We start from the raw sequence: 19256 nt of genomic DNA, 5'->3' as shown, positions 1-19256 counted from the left end.
AAGCTGGTTTGTCCTGTAACAGGACTGATAGGTGGCTGTCACCAGTGTCACACAAACCAAAGCACACTTTGTGACCAGTTTCAATTAAGTTGCCAGACTGTTAAAGTAATGTGCCCAGGGCACTGCTACAGGCACTGTCTGCTCTGCAGAAAAACCTGCTGGGCAGCCAGGGCAGTTACTTTACCTCTGACATCTAGCTTCCCAGAGCTCTGCTGTCCACCCAGGATGGGTTTTTCCCTGTGGCCTGCTCCCTGCTCCCTTTCTCTGTTGTGAATCCTTTCTGTGCCCACCTCACTGCCTGTGGTTCTGTCAGCAGGGATGTGCTGTGGCAGTGATAGTGGAAGGAGAGCAAAAGCAACACATGGTGCAGGAGGGCTAAAAAACCACCCCCCTGCACACAGGTATAGACACAAAACATGTCTCTGGCTGGAGAGGAAGGGTTTCAGGATCTCCTAAATTACCTCAGGTGCATTTTTTTACCCAGCAACTTCCCATTTATTAAAGAATTCTACAAATTTTCCTGCCAAATAGGAGAAATTGGTTCTTAACACAGTAGCATCATTTCATTATCTTTGTTTTCAAGGTGTTGAGCACCAACAGTTGTGCTGAATAAAGTATTAATATCCTTAGGAATGCTTTAAGACCCCTAGAATCTTTCCCCCACAAAAACCCAAGCAGGTACCTGTACAAAACTGAAGCAAGTTGAAAAGATTTTTTTTAAATTCTTGCAAAGTTTTTCAAAATGTCTCGTTTTAGCAGCAATGACACTGAAAGTCCTGGCTAAGCCTGAGGTTGTATTTTAGGTGGGAGGAGCCTTCTACACTGCTAGTGGTCACAGAGGAGCTGCCAGATTGGTGCCTGCAGTTTTGCACTGATCTCCTGAAGCAGACACAGGTTCAATCCCCCTTTTTCCACTGCATTGTATTAATGAACAGGCATTTGAATATAAAAGAGGAAAAAAAATCCCCAAACACACACTCACACCATAAAGTATGCAAAAAATTGCATTTCACCATGACAGAAAATACTTATTTTCAAGTCATTACAGTGATTTCTCTGGGTTTCTGGGTTGCTATTGGTGTATGTTAAAATGATGTGGTCATAATCCTCAGAGTAAGCATGGCAAGTCCAGGAACATCAGAGCTAATGTTTCACATGTATATCAACATGATAAAAGTAAGTTCATGGCTTCAAGTACTTAACACAACCAAAGGTCTACCCTAGAAAAATGTAATTTGCTAGTAGAGAAACTTTGGGAAGAAAATGTTCTGCATCTTTTGGGAAGTTTCAACTCACCTTGGATCCCACTTCCATAAATTGTAGGCAGACTGCACAGGGAGCAGAGCTAAGGGTATTTGCACATTTTAACTCATTTGCTGATACAATGCACTCCTGTTCTTAAGGCACTTTGATTAATGTTGCATAGAACCATGTACCAGTAGCACTCTGATCCAACACTTCTCACCCAAACCTCTCATAAGTAATTCACATGGGAGGTAACCGTTATTAGCTTTACAAAATACGCTGGGGAAAGGCAAACTGATTTGTCGGGTGTTCAGACCCGTGGTAGAGCTGAAACAGAAAACAGGTTCCCCAAAGGTCAGTTCAGTAAATACTCCATCCGAGAGGTGACAGCCTTTGCAAGCATTCCATTTTTATTGGCCAGATAAAAAAAAAAAAAAAAAAAAAAAAAGTCTGATGTTTCCATCACAAATGGGAATATTTCTGTCAAGCTGAGGTTTTACTAACATCAAGAGAGTCCTGTTAACAAAACCATCCCTTTAATTTCAGGTGTTTCTTTCAAAATTGTTCTTAAAAAAATAATATATATAGTCCTACATGTAAACTTCATTGCTGCCAAGCGCTGTGAGCCCATGTCACTCGTCCTTGCCGTCCTCTTTGGAGTTCCTCTGCAGGACAGGGCTCAGTTTGGTTTGCAGGACAGCTGCCAGTTTTTTGGAGGTTTTCTTCAGGAAGGCGCTGCCGGGGTGGACGCCGCTGACGTGCAGGTACAGGTCCTCCTGCGTGGGGCCCGTGTAGCCGCAGTCCTCGCACACATACAGCTTGTCCCTCCTCTGCTTGTAGGCATACTGCTGCTGCACGCCGTGGATCTTCTTCAGGTGCGACTCCAGCGAGCAGCGCTGCGTGAAGGCCTTGTTGCACACCTCGCACTTGTAAGGACGGATGCCTGCAGAGGGAAACACCTGTTATGTCACCTGTATCTCGAGTGCTTGTTTCCTACAGCCAGCTAAGAGCGAGGGTCTGGCACATCAGCTGCTGAGAGCTATCCAGCGGCCCAAGGAGCTGCCTCTCTGAACAAAACATCCTACTCTCAGGCTAAGGTTTTCAGAAATGGATTGATATATTTAGGCACAGAAAACCTAGGAATGTTTTAAGAAGGTGCAGGCAGATGCTGAGTGTCTTGGGTTGCAATATAGGATGTGGCCAGAGATGTGTATTTTATCGGGTGGGGCAGTGACCCTTATCTCCATGGCACATACCATCTGCTAATGGGCCGTCTTTAAGACTAGGTGGAGCAATCACTTTATCTTTTCCACAGCCCATCCTCCCTCCAGGAAGATATCATCTGCTGCTGGCCCATTCAGTCCCCCTGTGTGACTGATAAAATTACATCATCCCACTGGGAGATGCTCCAGCCAGGGGGAGGAGCCAAGCCTTTCCTATCTAGATAAAAAACTGACATTTTGGACAGCAAGTAACCATCTTTCCACTGGATTCCAGAGGAAAAACAGACCCTTCCACATCATCCCTGGACCTTCAGAGGAAAACTGCACCTTCTACAGGAGCACTGCTCCAGTTGAACCACATCTGCCACTGCAGGAGGATGCAGCCACCATTTAATGGGACTGCTGCCAACACCCTGACTGACTGACAGGGTGTCAGGCTGTATTCTGACTCTGTCAGGGTTGGGATTGTTCTTTGCAATATTTTAATTTTCCTAGTAAAGAACTGTTATTCCTAATTCCCCTATCTTTGTCTGAGAGCCCCTTAATTTCAAAATTATAATAATAATAATTTGGAGGGAGGGGGTTTACATTCTCCATTTCAAAGAGAAGCTTCTGCCTTTGTTGGCAGACACCTGTCCTTCAAACCAGGACACTGAGGATAGTAGATGCCCATCAGTGGTTTGATCCCAAAGCAGCCATTATCAACTCCTGCAAAACTTATTTTAGACCCCTGACTATTTGAAATCCTGTGATTAGGTAAAACTATCCTTTTCAGCTTTTACAATGAATGAAAACATCTGTCTTGGTAAGATTTTAATTTTTCTCTTTTGGTTTAATGAGGCTTCAGTGAAAAGCAGTAAACATCCAGTGATCCCAAGTGCTTTCAATACAATACAGTTTTGATGACTGAGATTACAAATTCTAGAGAAGTGCAGGAAGATGAAAGAAGTAACTTTGAGTTTCCAGAGGAGGGAGAAGAAACTGACTTGTGATTTGAAATCCCAGACAACCAACATCATAAAAATCAATTTTACCGCCAATCAACACTGATTTAACAACACACCCCCTCCATCAGTGCTTAAAGAGCTAAGGATTTAGCAACACTTGAAAGAACCTAAACCAGCAGGAATTCTACTTACTAGGCTAGATCAGTAAGTTTCCAAGCAAAGACCACTCTTTAAACTGATATAAGGAGTCAGCTAACCCCTTCTTTGCCTCAGGGAAGGTGGAATTCCAGGGTCTGGAAGATCAGACCTATGGTGAGCCAGAAATGGGTAGACAGATTGATCTGTTCAGACAGTTGTAACTTTGTGATTGCATTAAGTTACCAGTCAGGAGCTGATCTTTCTACCAGAAATCCTAGCTAATTGGAAGTTCCAATAAGCAGCATCTCAAATGCACTTTTGTTTAGTTAAAAGAGGTTGTCCCAATGCAGCAGATAAAACAATCAAGACAAAAGTTTCCTAATGCCTGCTGCTGTAAAATTGCTTCATTTCCATTAAACTACAGTTGGAGAGGAAGCCCAAACTTTCATTAGAATTCTCACACAAAAAGCAGTTTCATGCTCATTTGAAGGCAATTTAAACCTCCACCATCCTTGGTGCCTCCTCCAGCGCTCCACAGGCAGGAATACAAACACAGAAAGGATAGTGGCAGGATGGCACAGCCTATCAGGGCTGTCAGAACCTCTTCATCACTTAGGAATAATTTTAAATCTTTTAGGAATAATTTTAAATTATTCTGACCAAAGACTCTCTTGGATTTATTTTCCGATTCAAGGGATAGCTTGAAAAATCACTTCTTTTGGAAGCACTGACTCCACATTCCAGCATGCCCCAGTGGCAGCTCTCCTTCCCACATGAAAGCTTTGCAAACGAATCCAAACAGCCTAAAACATTGGCTCCAGGCAATGTCTTCCCATCCAAACAGGTGTCATTGTTTTAGGGGGGTCTACTACTAAGAAACAGCTCCTGCCTACCAACATCCTTGTGGCACTTCCAGCAGTTCACCTGGTTAATGGGGCTCTGCAGAGCAAGCCCAAATAATCTCCAGCTCCCATTCAGTGACCACACATGTGGAAAGATGGGATGTGCCTGTGAGATGTGGAGGATGCACTTTCTGGGTGCCCAAGAGTGCAAAGTCAAAGCCTGCTGAGAACAGCCAGCTTGGCCTACCAGGAAGCATTGCCCTTGCTGAGGATGGGGTTGGTGTTTATTTAAGCCACTGCTTCCACCCAGGAAAAAAAAAAAAAAAAGCCAGTCAAACTGGCAGCCTTCTCCCTACTCCAGGATGGGAAAAAGTAAGCTGGATTTGAGGCAACAGAAACACAACCACTGCTGTTTGGGATGGACTTAGGAAGTGACCCACTGCAGAGTGACCACAGATAGCACATCCTCCAGCCTGGGGCAAGCAGAGCATGAATCACACTCTGATTCCTCCAGACATTTCCAAAATCAAGCCAGAATCCCATCCTGCACAGCAATCAGCTGGGAAGGCTCTCAATGTCAGAATCCAGGAAATTGCTGCTCGTTGCCTCTAGAGGGCAAAGCGTTTCCACCGAGCCCCTGCCCGCACTCATCGCTGCGCACGGTAACTGCGGTGGTTTGCCATCCCTGGATGGCATTCCCAGGCAGGTTATCCTGGGGCTTATCCCAGCCTCGCTGCCCCAGGCATGGCAGCACAGGACGAGGTGTGGATGGCAGGTCCTGCACCTCACTGCCTCACACGGATTGCAATAACTCTCAGATTGCCAGGACAGAGAAGAGTCCACACTCACAGTCCTTTTCTCCACTGCATCCCCACTATTTTTCTCCACTGTTGTTAACCCGGGCTGTGTGTTATGATCTCACCCTCACCCTCTCCTTGTCCTCGTTCCATCCCACCCCTTCTCCCCGGAGCCTCCCGCGGTCCCCAAGGAACGCATTCTCACCAGTATGGGTCCGGACATGTCTTTTCAGATCAAAGGTGTCATTGAATCCTTTTCCACAGAAGGTGCACAAGTGTCTCTTCACCTGGCTGTGGCACTTGATGTGACGGTTGAGCATCCTCTGCAGGCGAAAGCCTTTGCCACACAGCTCACAGCTGTGCAGGGCAGTATCACTGCAGGTGCCAGTGGTGAACTGAGGAAGGGGAGAGGACTGCATGAGCGTTGAGATGAACAGAGGACCAACAGAAGAAATAAAGCAAAACAAGGCAGGGCTTATTGTGGCATTAAAAACAAGGTGTGTGGGGGGATATATTAAAAATTAAAAGTGAAAGCATTTAAGATTTTCCTGCTGGGTGAAACCTTCACACTTTCCTTGCAATTAAGTGGGGGACTTTGTGTGCACAGTTTGGGACTGAGGCATCGGTGGGTGGTTTGGATTCAAGGGTTAAAACAAATTTTGTGTAGTGGTTCACTTCCAGGGGTAGCAACCCTTATCCAGCCACATCCATGAACACAAGCACTCAGGCTATGAGCACCTTTCTGTGGGACCACACATGTTTACTCCTGCACTCAGCTGATATTCTGGATGGAGAAGGGAAGTCCCCTCTGGTGCCAGAGAGTTCTTTTATGTGCTGCTCTCACTAGTCATGCCTCCAACTGCCCTGGGTCCCTCAAAAACTAGCCAGCAGTGATAAAAAAAGGTGGTTTTGGACGTTGTGCTGTCTCAGCAGAGACTGAAACAATGGCCCTAATCATCCCAATCATCCTCCGTTGGTGTCCCTGGCTTGTTAATTAACAGCGAAGTGACATTAGGGGGTAATCTCATTCCTGCTCCTAGCACCAAAAGCATTGTGCCAACACCATGACAGAACTTGACTAAAAACGACATTGATGATTCAGCTCCTGGGCAGATCATTCCTCAGAGGGAAGACGTAATATCTAGAAATGGTAAATACTGCACTGTTGGTTTAATTATTCCTGGTGGAACACACTGATGTCTCCCTGTTAGATGCCCGGGATGAGGGAAAGCCAGAAGAGCAGACAGGACCACGAGCACAGATCCATTGGCTGAAAAAACCCACCTCTGCTGAAAACAAGGTTTTGCTGTGATAGTCGAATAGCCCAGGTTAAATTATACAAAGTAGGTTAAAGTCAAGCAGGAGCAGGGAGGGCTTTTCACAAAGACAGGAATACATCTAGGGTTTCTTTCTCCTGAAAACTCAGTTGTTTTTCCTCCTCCTCCGCTTACTACTTAAGAAACGCTACTCGAAATTGTAAAGGAAGATTAAAGAATACGGCAGCTGTGAAACCCCGAGGTGTGAAACTGGAGGGGGAGCCATCTGGGAAGAATCTGTTGGGCAACAGGGCTATTACTCCACCTCAAGCAGCTGCATATAACCAGGGTGAAACCTAATGATGAGACTTAAGAACACTGCGACTGAAAAGCTGTCAGCCCGGCACAGACAATGGTAATTTTCACAGTTCCATCCAGCAAAGCAGCAGCCAGTATTTAACAAGGTGTTAACCAGTGGTAAATATCTCCTTCAGCCTAGCGCTGGTGTGGCCTGGCTCCACCTCTGCTGAGGGGGCCCTGGATGCTCAGAGAGACAGGCAGCGCTGTTTGGGAGCTCGGTGCTGAGTTCTCATGAGGACCTGAGGCATGGTGAGCAATTTGCCTTCTCAGCCTTGGGAGGGAAATCACTACGCTGCTCTGCTGGTTCTGCCCAGGGAACACCCAGACAGCCAGAGCTCCTGCCCTTGCAGCAGGGAGGCTCTTCAGCAAAGTCAGTGGACAGATGATTGCTTCATTTCACCCAAGCCTGCAGGTCGACCTCAAGATGGCAATGGTCTTACAGCAATAGAGGAGAACCTTTAGCTGCTTTCCTGATAGGTCAGGGTGGGAGGGGGGGCAGCATGAAGAGTCACCCCAGCCCTTCCTGGAGAAGGCTTGAGTACAAGCTAGAAGGCAGTTTTTAAGCGGGCCCCATGCTAAGGAACAAGATCCACCCACACACCATGGGGCATGACTCCTAGCTGCCAGGGCTGGTCCTTCCTGGCTGGGTTCAGAGCTCCTGCAGGACCCGAGCCAAGCAGGTCAGGGGCAGCACGTCCCAGGCAAGGATAAGAGAAGGCAAAGGGCACTGGAAGATTACAGCACATCGCTTACGAGGCTTTCCTGCTGCTGCCATCCTACGGCTGGCCGGCTGCTCTCGCAGGCCTCCACCTCGGTGTGCAGGGCAGGTGCTGTCACCACTAGCAAAGAGAGCCCGAGGGCAGCAGCCAGGCCTTGACCTTGGACTGGGGTCACCCCATTGCCAGAGAAGAGATGGTCGGGGTGCGGGCGTTACCTTGATTTTTGACCTGACCATGGGGCGCTTGACGGCCAGGTCCAGCAGCATCCCCCCTCCCGCGCCCGGCTCGCCGCAGGCAGGCTGGGGCGTCGGGGGGTCGCTGGGCTCGGCGTCCCGGATCCCGCTGCTGCCGCTGCTCTCCAGGCTGCAGCTGTCTTCATAGCCCAGCAGCACGCAGCCGATCCCGCCTGCAACGGGGAGGGGATGCGATGAAGCGGGGGGACTCCGAGCGGCGGGCAGGGCAGGGCAGGGCAGGGCAGGGAGGGAGGGAGGGAGGCGGCCCCGGTGTTTAACCTGCGGGCGGGCCGCTGGCGGCGGGGGAGGATCCCCGGCTCACGCTGCAATCGGAAACTCAAACACGAACGGTCCCAAAGTTCAAACAAGCCAGCTCCGCCGCCTTCCCGTTATACCCCGGGCAAGGGCAGGAGGAGCGGGAGGAGGAGGAGAGGGGGAGGCCAGGAGTACATCACCCCCCCGCCCCGGGTCCTTCCTTCTCCCCCAGCCACCTTTCTCATGCAAACGAGGTTTTCCCACCTTCCTGAACACACGCACACATACTTCCCCCCAGCTCCCCGCCCCGCCATCCCGGGGGCTCCCCGGTGTGGGAGCCGCTGCCGTGCATGGGGGCTGCTCGGACACTGTTCCGCCGAGCGCTGTCCGTGTCCCCTCCGCCGCGTTCCGCACAGCTCTCTCCAAGCCGCCGCCCGCCCCTTCGGGGCTCCCTCGGCCCGGCAAAGCCCGCTCCCCAAGCCGCCCCCTCCACAGCCCGCGGGTCCCGCTCCCTCCGTCCCTCTTTCCCTCCGTCCCTCCGTCCCGCCCGGCGCGGGGCGGCCGCCGCCGTACCTGGGATGTAGGTGTCGGCTCTCTCCTCGTCGGGCAGCTCATCCCAGCTGCGCACCGCCGGCTGCGGGCTGCGGCGCTTCACCAGGAAGGCTCTGGGCATGGCGAGGGCAGGGAAGGCGGCTGGGCAGGGAGCGGAGCGGCCCTGGAGCCCCGCCGGCCGCCCGCAGCCCGACGGGGCGCGGGCGCTGCGCTGCCGTCCGCGGAGCGGGACCGCACGCACCGGGCAGAGCCGCTGAGGAGCGGGGAGGGGAAGGGGAGGGGAGGAGAGGGGAGAGGGTGGGGGGGGGAAAGGAAAGTTTCATAAGGTGGAATAGAAAAATGCACCAGGAAACTTGGGAAGGAGCATGCGTGCTGCAAACATAACGGTGTCAACAAGTCTGCTTACCTGTCCGACCGGTTGGAGCAGCTGAGCTTTGTTCCAGCCCTTCCTAAGGCATGAATGTTTGCAAAAGAATTTAACGTCTAAAAAAAAAAAAAAAAAAAAACCAACAAAAAAACCAACAAAATAAAACCAAACAAAAATAAAAACCACAAATCAAATCAAACCAAAAACCCAAAGGAGGAGGGAGAGGGAGCCCCTCCGCTGCCGCCTGCCCGCGCCCCGCCAGGCCGGACCCGCTGCCCCTCTCTCCGCCTCACCGGGATGCCCTGCTGGGAATGGGGACCAGGGCTGCTCCCCTGCTCCCCGTTCCCAGCGGAGACCCCCCCCGGGACCGCCCCTCGAGGGTAAGGCTTGCCGAGGGCCCGGGAAAGAGGCCGAGCTGTCCTCTGGGCAGCAGCAGGAAGAGAAAGTCGTTATTATTTTTCTTAATGGCTAGCCTTTCTTCTGCTCAGAGAAAAAAAAAAATATTTTTCAGTCATTGATTTAAAAGTAAAATGTGTCACAGCCTTTCCTCTACCCCCTCTTGTTTTTTTGTTTTTTTTTTTTTTTTTTTTTTAATTTGCCTCTTGTCATCTTCCCCCTCTTCCCAAAGTGGAAATGAAACAAAGACAAGAGGTTAGGGTATTGGGGAAGGAAGCAAAAGAAACAGAAGAAAACCCACAAGAAGTCTGCAAGCAGAGCCGAGCCCATGACTAGCGTGGCCTTGGGTGTTTAACAACATTCAGGGATTCCTTCTCCCGCCTCCTGTTCAATCTGCTTTTTTATTAAAAGCACTGGAAACATACTTGGTGCTTCCCTCCCCAGGCTCATCCCTGCGGCAGAGATGGGACGGGGCTGGAGCAGTGCGGGAATGAGCAGCAGGAGCTGTTTCCCCACGTGAAGGAAGACGCCTTTCAAACGGAGTCGCTCCTCTCTGAGGGTGTCGCTTTCCTCCCACAGGGCAGAGCACAGACCAGGGGAAATGGATGGGAGTTTCACTGTCGGTTTCATTGAGAGCAAGATTTAACTCCTGGAGCCTCTGAAAGGAACACACCTTCCAACATCATGGCCAAAAGGAAGAGTTCTGCTGGATGCATGTCCCGTTAGTCCTCTGGGCTCTTGTGGGGGTCTGAGACCGGGGGTGTGAGACAGCCCGGAGCCCCGGGGCAAAGCTCCAGCCCCACATCAGGTCATGGCTGTCAGACAGCTCCTCCAGCAATCTGTATTTCCACCAGGGTATCCCAGCTCCTACTTGCTCCCCCTGCTCCTGTGGGGAGTTTATAGTTTCTGCAGGTACCAGGTGAGAAGCCTCCTCAGCATGGCTTCAGGCAATACCTCAGCAAGACCCCACATAAAACCTTCCCTTCCTCTCTTTCTCTTTCAGGCTATGTAATTTCTCTGTTATGTCTGAAATTTTGCTCCAGGACAAAATACAGCTATGTGGGGCTTAATTGATTTTTTTTTACCTCACAGTGCTTTCAACTTGAGGTTTCTTTTATTTTAATGACTCCTTGTCTTTTAAGCTGAAAGAGGTAACAAATGACATTATTCCAAGCACTCCCAAGCCAAGAACTTGCTGAGACGACTTCACTGTTATCTGGGATTTCTCAAATCTCGCTTTGAGGTTCTCATTTAATGAGGTCCTGGAGCACACACTTCACTTCCACTGGGTGCTCCAAGTCAGACATGCAGTTACATGCATGGCTGAATCAGGAATAATAACAACAACAACAACAATAATAATATCATCATCAGCTCTGGAGCCCTGACATGAGTGGTCAGGGCTGAGGTGTGCCCAGCACCACTGGAGACACACAGTAGAGAGAAAGTCCTGCAGCCTCTGGCAGGGCAAGAGGAGCTGTGTGGAGAGGCACCAGCTCCACGAAGGAGACCATTCCAGTGGCAGTAGTGCTTGCTGAGCTACCAGGGGGAAATGCAGATTGTTTACTATTTCTTGGCCAGAGCCCATAGGAAAACCATCTTTGGGGATCCTTGTCTTCAGCAAGGCAGCCCACAGACATATCACTGGATGGCCATGTCCTTCTCCATGCTCCCACTGGAGCAATGTTGCATGTACAGCTTCAGCACTGTAATTAAACTTGATAAATAATGATGCTAACAAGGTAATGGCACAAACATTTCTGTAGGATCTTGTTTAATATTTGGCATTACTTGGGTGTGGGAGAAAATCTAGCATATTAAATTGATATTTCGGGTGTAAATCAAACTAAATGTACAAAATGCCCTGTAGGGTCAAAGCAAAGTGGGACCCACCCTTATGGATTTGACTACTAAAATGTATTTCATTTCATTCAGATCATTTGGGAGTGAGGAAGGAGAGGTGGGAACAAAGTAAAAAACAGCTGTGTGTTGCTGTCTCAATCACATCTCACCCCTTCCCAGACTAACCTGTGTGGGGTTGGATGGGTGGCCTGTGCAAGGGGCAGGGGAACTCATTCCCCTCATTCTGGAGGACCCCGTGTCACTGCCAGCATCCAGCATCACCCTCCTGATGTGGCACTCAGGAGGGAGTGGGGGCAAGGACCTGGGTGTAGGGAACAAGGGAAGGAGCTAGGCTTGAGAAGAGAAGAGCAGAGGGAGAGATGCTTGGGAAAGGAGGTGTAAGGAAGGCACTGCTCAGGGGACAATGGCTCAGTTTGATCTGTGAACAGGGAATATTTCAGCCATGATCCCAGGGAGCCCTGTCCTTCTTGCCTTTTCACCACAATCAGCATGATGAGGCTGCAAAGGGACGTGGCCTGGGCAGGGAGGAGGGTTTGGTTGCACAGCCTGTCAGAGCTGAGCATTGTTGGAAGGCACAGTCCCCCAGCAGTGCCTTTAGCATGGAATCCAGAAAAGGGACCTTCCCACTCAACCCCCAGTGGCATCTTGTCCCCAGCCATCACTTCTCTGGGAATAGAGGGAATCTAGCAGGTCTGCCTGCTAGGAGTGCTCTCCCACAAGGCTGAGAGCAGTCACCCAGGACCCCTTTTCTGGCCATCCCTCATGATTTTGAGCCCAACCAGGCTAGACAGAGATGAGAACCTGGCTGGTACAGCAGGTTCTTGCCAAAGCAACAGTGCAACCTTTTGTTTCTGTCTCCCAGCAGAACTCAGGTGAGGAGATTTATACAAATTTACTGACCATTCAGGAGAGGCTGTAGCTTCATACCCCTGTGAAGATGAACCTTCATCTTCGGGATCTGTAGTGATCTTGACACACCTGTGCTGGGACACTTGGGCTGCTGCAAGTCACCAGAACCCAGCTGACACCCCCTTGGCTGGTGAGCCCCCACACTGCTCTCCATTTTGGGAGAGATGGGGAGAAATCTGGGTGTCAAAACACTGCCCAGACCTCTGCAGGACACATCCCTTCCCTGCAATGCTCCATGTGTCCCCATCTGAGGTGGGATGGTGAGCACAAAGCCCAGTGCAGCACCAGGAGTGGGCACTGCCAGACCACCAGGAACCCTGGGGTCACATCCCAGCCACATCACAGAGAGAGGTTGACTGAAGGAAAATGCTCTCATTCAACTGAGGCAAGATTAGAGCAGCCTTTTCCAACCTCCTGAAGCCTTGGATTACTCAGTGGAGGATAAGCATGCCATAGGAACTTTCAGGGAGCACTGTGAGGATCTGTCCTGGTTTGAAGGACAGGTGTCCGCCAATAAAGGCAGAAGCTTCTCTTTGAATTGGAGAATATAAACCCCCTTCCTCCAAATTATTATTATAATTTTGAAATTAAGGGGCTCTCAGGCAAAGATATGGGAATTAGGAATAACAGTTCTTTACTAGGAAAATTAAAATAGAAATACAGGATTACAAAGAACAAACCCAAAACACTGACAGAGTCAGAATACAACCTGACACCCTGTCAGTCAGTCAGGGTGTTGGTAGCAGTCCCATTAAATGGTGGCTGCATCCTCCTGCAGTGGCAGATGTGGTTCAGCTGAAGCAGTGCTCCTGTAGAAGGTGCAGTTTTCCTCTGAAGGTCCAGGGATGATGTGGAAATGGTCCTGTTTTCCTCTGAAATCCAGTGGAAAGAAGGTATCTTGCTGTCCAAAATGTCAGTTTTTATCTAGGTAGGAAAGGCTTGGCTCCTCCCCCTGGCTGGAGCATCTCCCAGTGGGATGATGTAATTTTATCAGTCACACAGGGGGACTGAATGGGCCAGCAGCAGATGATATCTTCCTGGAGGGAGGATGGGTTGTGGAAAAGATAAAGGTGATTGCCCCACCTGGTTTTAAAGATGGCCCATTAGCAGATAGTGTGTGCCACGGAGATAAGGGTCACTGCCCCACCCAGCTTCAACAGATGGGGATAGAATACACATTTCTGGCCACATCCTATATTGCAACCCAAGACAGGACCTCTGAGGACTGTGTCTTGAAAGCCCCCAGAAAAGCACCATGTCCTCCTGCTCTGGAAGAAATCCTCCCCTTGGGCACATGGTGCTTCCAGCCCCGGTTTTCCTCCCACCTGGCTGTCCGTGCTGCAGCCCAGCATGTGTCTGTGCAGAGCCAGGGCGCTCCCCGAGATGCCGCGGCGCTGCCCGCTCTGCATCACCCGCCCGCGGCAGGGCAGTGACTCAGCCGGGTTTCGGCAGCCGCCCTCACACACACACACACACAGACACACACAGACACACACAGACACACACAGACACAAACAGACACACACAGACACACACAGACACACACACACACACGCCGTGCCTCGCCCGGGGGCTGCTCCTGTCTCCCACCCCAAGCCCGGCGCTCGGGTGACAATGGCCCGCAGTGCCGCGGAGCTCAGCGGGATGGGAGCGCTGCTGGCGTGAGCAAAGTACTGCCCTGCTCACCCTCTGTGCTGCCAGCTCCGCAGCCAAGCTTGCCCGCTGGAAAGCCCTGTTTCCAAGCCAGGTTTTGGTAACTCTCCTGCTTAGATGAGGAAACGCTTCACCGCAGTGGCTCCGCGCCAGCATTATCTGGGAAGGAGGGAGCAGTGGTTCCGCAGGCTGCCCCAGTTTGGAGGGCAATCTGCTTTCCTTGACTGAGCAGGGAGGGATGGAGAAAGCGCCAGCTGGGGGGAGATGGCTCCTCGGGCTGCAGCAGAACCTGCCTTGCCTGCGCTTCCCTGCCACCTTACAAAGCACCCCACCAGGCTGACTCACCGGGCTCCTGTCTCCCTGCCTCCCACAGCCCCTGCCACTCCCGGCGTCTCCCTGTCTTTCTCCGCTTCCCTCCCACTCAGCCCAGCCGGCTCAGCACTGTCTCCCTGTCTGTCCATTCGCTGTGGCTCTGCTTCCTCGGGGCACCCAGCATCACCACCGAGCCTACAGGTCCCACTCCCTGTGGAAATGGCCTCTTTGCGAGGCCTGCGGTGGGTATTAAACCCCAGCAGCCTCCCCTAAGCATCTTCCCCAGTGGTATCCATGGCCCTGTGCTTGGGGTCAGAAGCTGTTGCAGGATCTTGTGTGTCTCACATCCCCTACACGTGGTCCAGCACCAGTCTGGGAGGACAGTGACCCTCCTCAGAGAGCCCTGAGCTCTCAGACTGACATGGAGGTGATGAGCATTAGTTATATCTGAAGCCCCTTGCCAGTTTTGCCTGCACTGTCTAGCTTGGGTTTTTTGGGGTTTTTTTTTTGGTTTTTTTTTTTTTGGGTTTTTTTTTTTTTTTTTTTTTGTTGCTTGGTTTCCTGAAATCCTACTGGTCAGTGTTTCCTCCCTGGAAATTTCAGTGTGCTCCTACCAGCCTGATCCAGCAGCAAAGGTTCCAAAGATAATGAAATCCCAGGAAATCCTGCAAATCAGTAGCTGAATAGTGGTCAGAAAGCTACTCCCCTTGAATGTTTCTGCTGTGCTTCAAAACACATCACCTTTATTAGACACAGCAAATCCACATGGGCTCCAATGTCCAAAAACCTCCACTCAGAGTCCCTCCAGCCTCTTCCAGTAACCAGTCACTACTAGTGGAGGCCCTCAATGCCCTGTGTTTCGCTGGTATTTTCACAAGAGATCTCTATGCATCAAACCCAACAGCTGTGTGAACAGTGAAGAGATGGGGCAGCAGCCTCTCACCCTTCTTACTCAGTTGTTTGGATTTTGGATTCTCTGGCAGGTCACAGGAAGCTTCAGCCAGGTGGGCTTGGCCACACGAGCAGCTTCCCAATTCAGTCTCTGGAGGGGGCTGCTGGAATGCAATGAAAAGGATGCCACAGGTGGTCTGCTGACACCCCACTCCCTGGCTTTATCCTTGTGAGAGGCGTTTTCCCTCCTTGCATTATGCTCAATTCATCATCACTACATCTCCCTGCTCCCATTCTGCTGCCCAACTGGAGTCTGCTCCCCATGCAGATGGGAGGTATTAAGCCACGTTTTCCCTGACGCTGGGATGCACAGCACATCGGGATGCACTGTTGTTGGGATGCACTTGCATATCAGGATGGAGGAGGAGAGCTCAAGGAAGGAATGCAAAGTCCATTAGCTGACTGAGATGACAAGCATTTGCCAAGGTTTGGGGAGAGGGGGGAATGCTCTCCATGAAAAGCTGGTGGAAAAAAGCTGGATGAGCCACAACTGGGGGCTGACTCAGTCTCTTTCCAGGTTCCTAGAAATAATGAGCGTGCCTTTGAAACCCATGCTTTCCGCAGCTGGCACGGCATGATAAGCTGTGCTTCCTCTCTCCCACAAGCCCTGTCATCTCTGCCACCCCCCACCAAGCTCAAACCGGTGGTAGAAAATCCCCTGTCCCCTCCCCAAGTTAAAATGGCACTCTGGGGCCCCCTCAAGGCTTCCTCATTCCTGCCGGATGACAGCTGCCATAAATCCCATTGTACGTGGATGGAGTTCAAGCATTTCTTTACCATTTCAAAAATCTCCAGGAGGAGCTAGGTGCTGTCCCTGCCATCCATCTCCTTTTGCAGGATTATTAGAGTGAGAAAGAAGGAATAAGGGCAGAGAAGGTCAGTTGGAGGAAGGAATAACTGTCCCCAGCTGGGTGCTCTGGGACAATCCCATTGCTGCCACCCCTGGCCAAGAACTCTGGCAGAGCAGCTCCTTGGGGTTTTGGCAGCAGGAGAAAGAGACGGTGGTTCTGCTGCACTCCTCTCAGCTCCTCCCTAACAAGGAAGACCTCCAGGACACCCTTGGCCACTGACAGTGGTGATGCCAGCCTGGGCACAAAACAGCTCCAGGCAGGGCCAGGGGATGGGACAGGATATCCCAACCCCAGTTCAGACACTGCTGTGTTAGAGATCCACCTTTTCCTGCTCCTTGTCCTGCTGCCACGCATGCAGGGGGACAGCTGCTTCCCAACGGGGATCCAGCACTGCTACTGGAGGCTCCCTGCCTGTCCCGCCTGTGCTGCAGCAGAGCATGTGCTCCAACATGCCTGGGATGAGACAACACCAGGATACACACCCGCTGCCTGTGGAACTGCCCAGGGAGCTCAGCGGCGCCACTTCCAGCTGGGCCCCTTTCCTCATAGCTCTGGTTTGACTGCTGAGGAGGTTCTGCTGGCTGCAGAACCCACAGGTGCCTCTGGCCCCTCCACACATACCCAGATGAGCCCTCCTCTCCTGCTGCCTTCATGGCTGCAGCCCAAGAATCCCTCCTCATCACGGGAGAGCCTGGGAAGGTGTGAGCTGGGGGTGCAGCTCACCCTGCTTTGGAGGCCAGGACCCCCACACCTCCCTGTCTTACAGCAGCCCTACAAGCTGCAGGATGACTGCAGAATTGCCCTGCCAGCACTTTGGGGTTCCATGCACAATGGTTTTGACCTCCCTGTGGCGTTTACAACCATTTCCAGGAAAGAAAAAACCCAACCCTAAGCCAGTAAGCACACCTGCCCTCAGTTCTCAGCAGCGCTGCCACAGTTCTGGCCGCGGGCAAGGGTCTGTACAATTGCCTCCAATATAATTATTGCATGCTGGGATTACATCCTGTCCCTGCTGCAGAGCAGGTAGACTTTGGCCTCTGCCTGCATTTCATCCCCCTCTCAGGAGAAGTGCTTGCAGGCTGCACTCCCTGGGCTGGGCGCTCTCTGCAGCACCCTGAAAACGAGGGGCGGGACCAACCATGCCATGGGGAAAACGAGGAGGTGGGGAGGCAGCATCCAGACCCTCCTCCTCACTCCCTCATGCTGGTGATGCCAGGGAAGGAGCTTGGGGTGTCTGGGGTCACAGGGGCCCCTTTTCCCCACTCTGGCCAGGGCAATTTGAGGTGTTGGCGCTGGTGGCAGCCCCACACCTTCGCTGATTTAGCTGGAAGTGACCCACTGGCGTCTCTGGAACTGGCTGGCTAACGTGCAATCACACAAGCCTGGCTATAAAAGCAGCAAGGCTCCAGTAGCGGCTGTCTGGAGCTCCTGCCCACACTGCTGGGAGGAGGAAGTGCACGGGAAGTTTAAAATCCAAAGTAACTGTTTCACAGTCTGCCCTCCACGTGGAAGGAAAGCATCCATCCTCCTTGCTAGTAAAGAATTCTGTCACCTTCCCCCCCAGTTTATCTTTATTATTCAAATCTCAGGACAATCAGATTTGCTTCCCTCCAGCTCCCTGGGAAGAACTATCAGAGGGCCCTGGGCTTGTCTGAATGGGAGGAGTACAAAATTCATCCAAATTCCTGGTGAGAACGGAGCTTCTTTCAACGGAGCTTCTGAACAAATACTGAGGGGATGAGTTACAAGGGCTTTTATTTCATTCATACCAATAAAAAATTGAAACTCACCCAAGCCAGGCACACCTCCACCTGCCTAGAAAGGAGGATGACCTGGCCAAAATAAAGCATTTTAAATACATACATTTCGTGAATTGAAAAAATTTTGGAGTTTCTGGGCACAGAGAAACCCTCAGTCACCCCTCTGAACCACAGAGGAGGGACAGAAAAGGTTACACACCACAATTTTTTCCTCTGCATAATGCACAACACAACCCTGCCAGAAAATCCTACAGAAACCTTTCCTGCAGGGTCAGGGTGCTGCACCTGGACCACCAACGCCACGGCCAGGTCTGTCCCTGCTGCGGAGGGACAGGAATGATTCTGTTTCTCGAAGGGGAAAGCTATCACAGTGAGCCTACAACACCTCAATTAGTTATTTTTGCTGCTATAATTAGCACTGCCATAAGGAGAAAATCAATGCTAACAGCAGCAGGAAAAGCCTGCTCCCCTCCTCAGCTCTGCCTCTACCGTGAGACCTCGGCAAAGCCGTGTAGGCGCCCACACCCACACTCTCAGCCACACTCGGCTTCACAGGGCAAACGGAAGCTTGGGTTAGGCTGAATTCAGGTTTGGGTTTTTTGTCTTCTTTGCCACTGAGGCAGCCAAGCCCCTGTGTCCCAGTGGAGAGCTCTGGGTGTGTACAAAGTCCTCCTCGTGTGAGTGCACACACACACACTGTGAGGGAGGGAGAGCTGTCTCTGCAAAGAGGGAAGGACAGCCAGCAGCTCACCAGAACCCTGGGGGGAAACAGAGAAAGCTTTGTGAAAACATACCTTTAGGAGATTTTTAAAATTATTATTGTTTTTTTCTTAGTTTGCAGATTGATAAGAGAGGTTGGTTCCTCACATTACACAAGACAAATGGAGCAGGAGGGGGCTGTGGCTCAGGACACAAACCTGGAAATGGGCTACATTCGAATTTTTCTCCCTCCCCTTCCATATCTTGCAGGGGTTTCCTTAGGCTTCAGCACTTTTTCTTTTACTAAGGCAAGCCACAACTGAGCAGCTTGTTTTCTGGATTCTCTGGTGGCTAACACAGGCTGACACTGCCACCCCCTCTTTTCACAGAAAGCTACCCAGAGTAACCACCCATGACACAATGCCTAGCCAGAACTCCTCCTCATCCATCAGAACGGCTGGAACAGGGAAATAAACGTGGAAGTTTTACTGAGACAGGGCCTGCAATGCAGCCTTATCAAAGAGGGTGCCAAGTGCCTGTCAAAGACCCTGTGGATGAGGCACAGGGGTTGCACAAGCTGAATTTTCTTTGAAATCTAGGATAAAAATGCCCCCTAAGGATGGACCACAGATGTTATCCAAGATCATTATCCAGATCTGAGGGTTTTGCCCAGGGGGAAAATGGCCTTGAGCTTCCCAATCTCCTTCAGGTGTGACCCAGCCCTTTCCCGCCTGCGCCTGGCCGCTTGGCCCCACCTCCGTGAGCGGCTGCACCGCTATTCCCGGGCCAGCAGAGGAGGAGCCAGGCACAGGAAAAAGGGCACCAAAACTATGGGCATAGCACACGTTTCACTGCACTGATCTACCTCTCCCTCAGCTTAAGCCCATCCTCTGCCTCTCCGTTTGGGAGTCTTATGGACACAGCCACC

At 51.2% G+C, this 19256-nt stretch overlaps 1 protein-coding gene across 1 annotated transcript; it reads right to left on the bottom strand.

The window, feature by feature from the left end:
- Positions 1-1127: 1127 nt before the first annotated feature.
- On the bottom strand, positions 1128-8929 carry OVOL2 (ovo like zinc finger 2). The gene is made up of 4 exons (XM_056488423.1): positions 8589-8929; positions 7743-7933; positions 5398-5587; positions 1128-2188 (listed from the first exon to the last, which is right to left on the bottom strand). The coding sequence occupies exons 1-4, from the start codon at positions 8686-8688 to the stop codon at positions 1878-1880; spliced, it is 792 nt and encodes a 263-aa protein (XP_056344398.1). The 5' UTR covers positions 8689-8929; the 3' UTR covers positions 1128-1877.
- Between the last annotated feature and the right edge of the window lie 10327 nt (positions 8930-19256).

This window comes from Oenanthe melanoleuca, chromosome 3, assembly GCF_029582105.1.
Source record: "Oenanthe melanoleuca isolate GR-GAL-2019-014 chromosome 3, OMel1.0, whole genome shotgun sequence".
In the NCBI taxonomy this organism is placed as follows: Eukaryota; Metazoa; Chordata; class Aves; order Passeriformes; family Muscicapidae; genus Oenanthe; species Oenanthe melanoleuca.
This window is presented reverse-complemented; position numbering and strand designations above follow the sequence as displayed.

Coding starts and splice junctions, on each gene's coding strand:
- OVOL2 (XM_056488423.1), bottom strand. CDS start 8,688: ATGCCCAGAGCCTTCCTGGTGAAGCGCCGCAGCCCGCAGCCGGCGGTG. Junction 7,934..8,588: donor AGCCGACACCTACATCCCAG/GTACGGCGGCGG, acceptor TCCCCGTTGCAG/GCGGGATCGGCTGCGTGCTG. Junction 2,189..5,397: donor ACATGTCCGGACCCATACTG/GTGAGAATGCGT, acceptor TTCCCTCTGCAG/GCATCCGTCCTTACAAGTGC.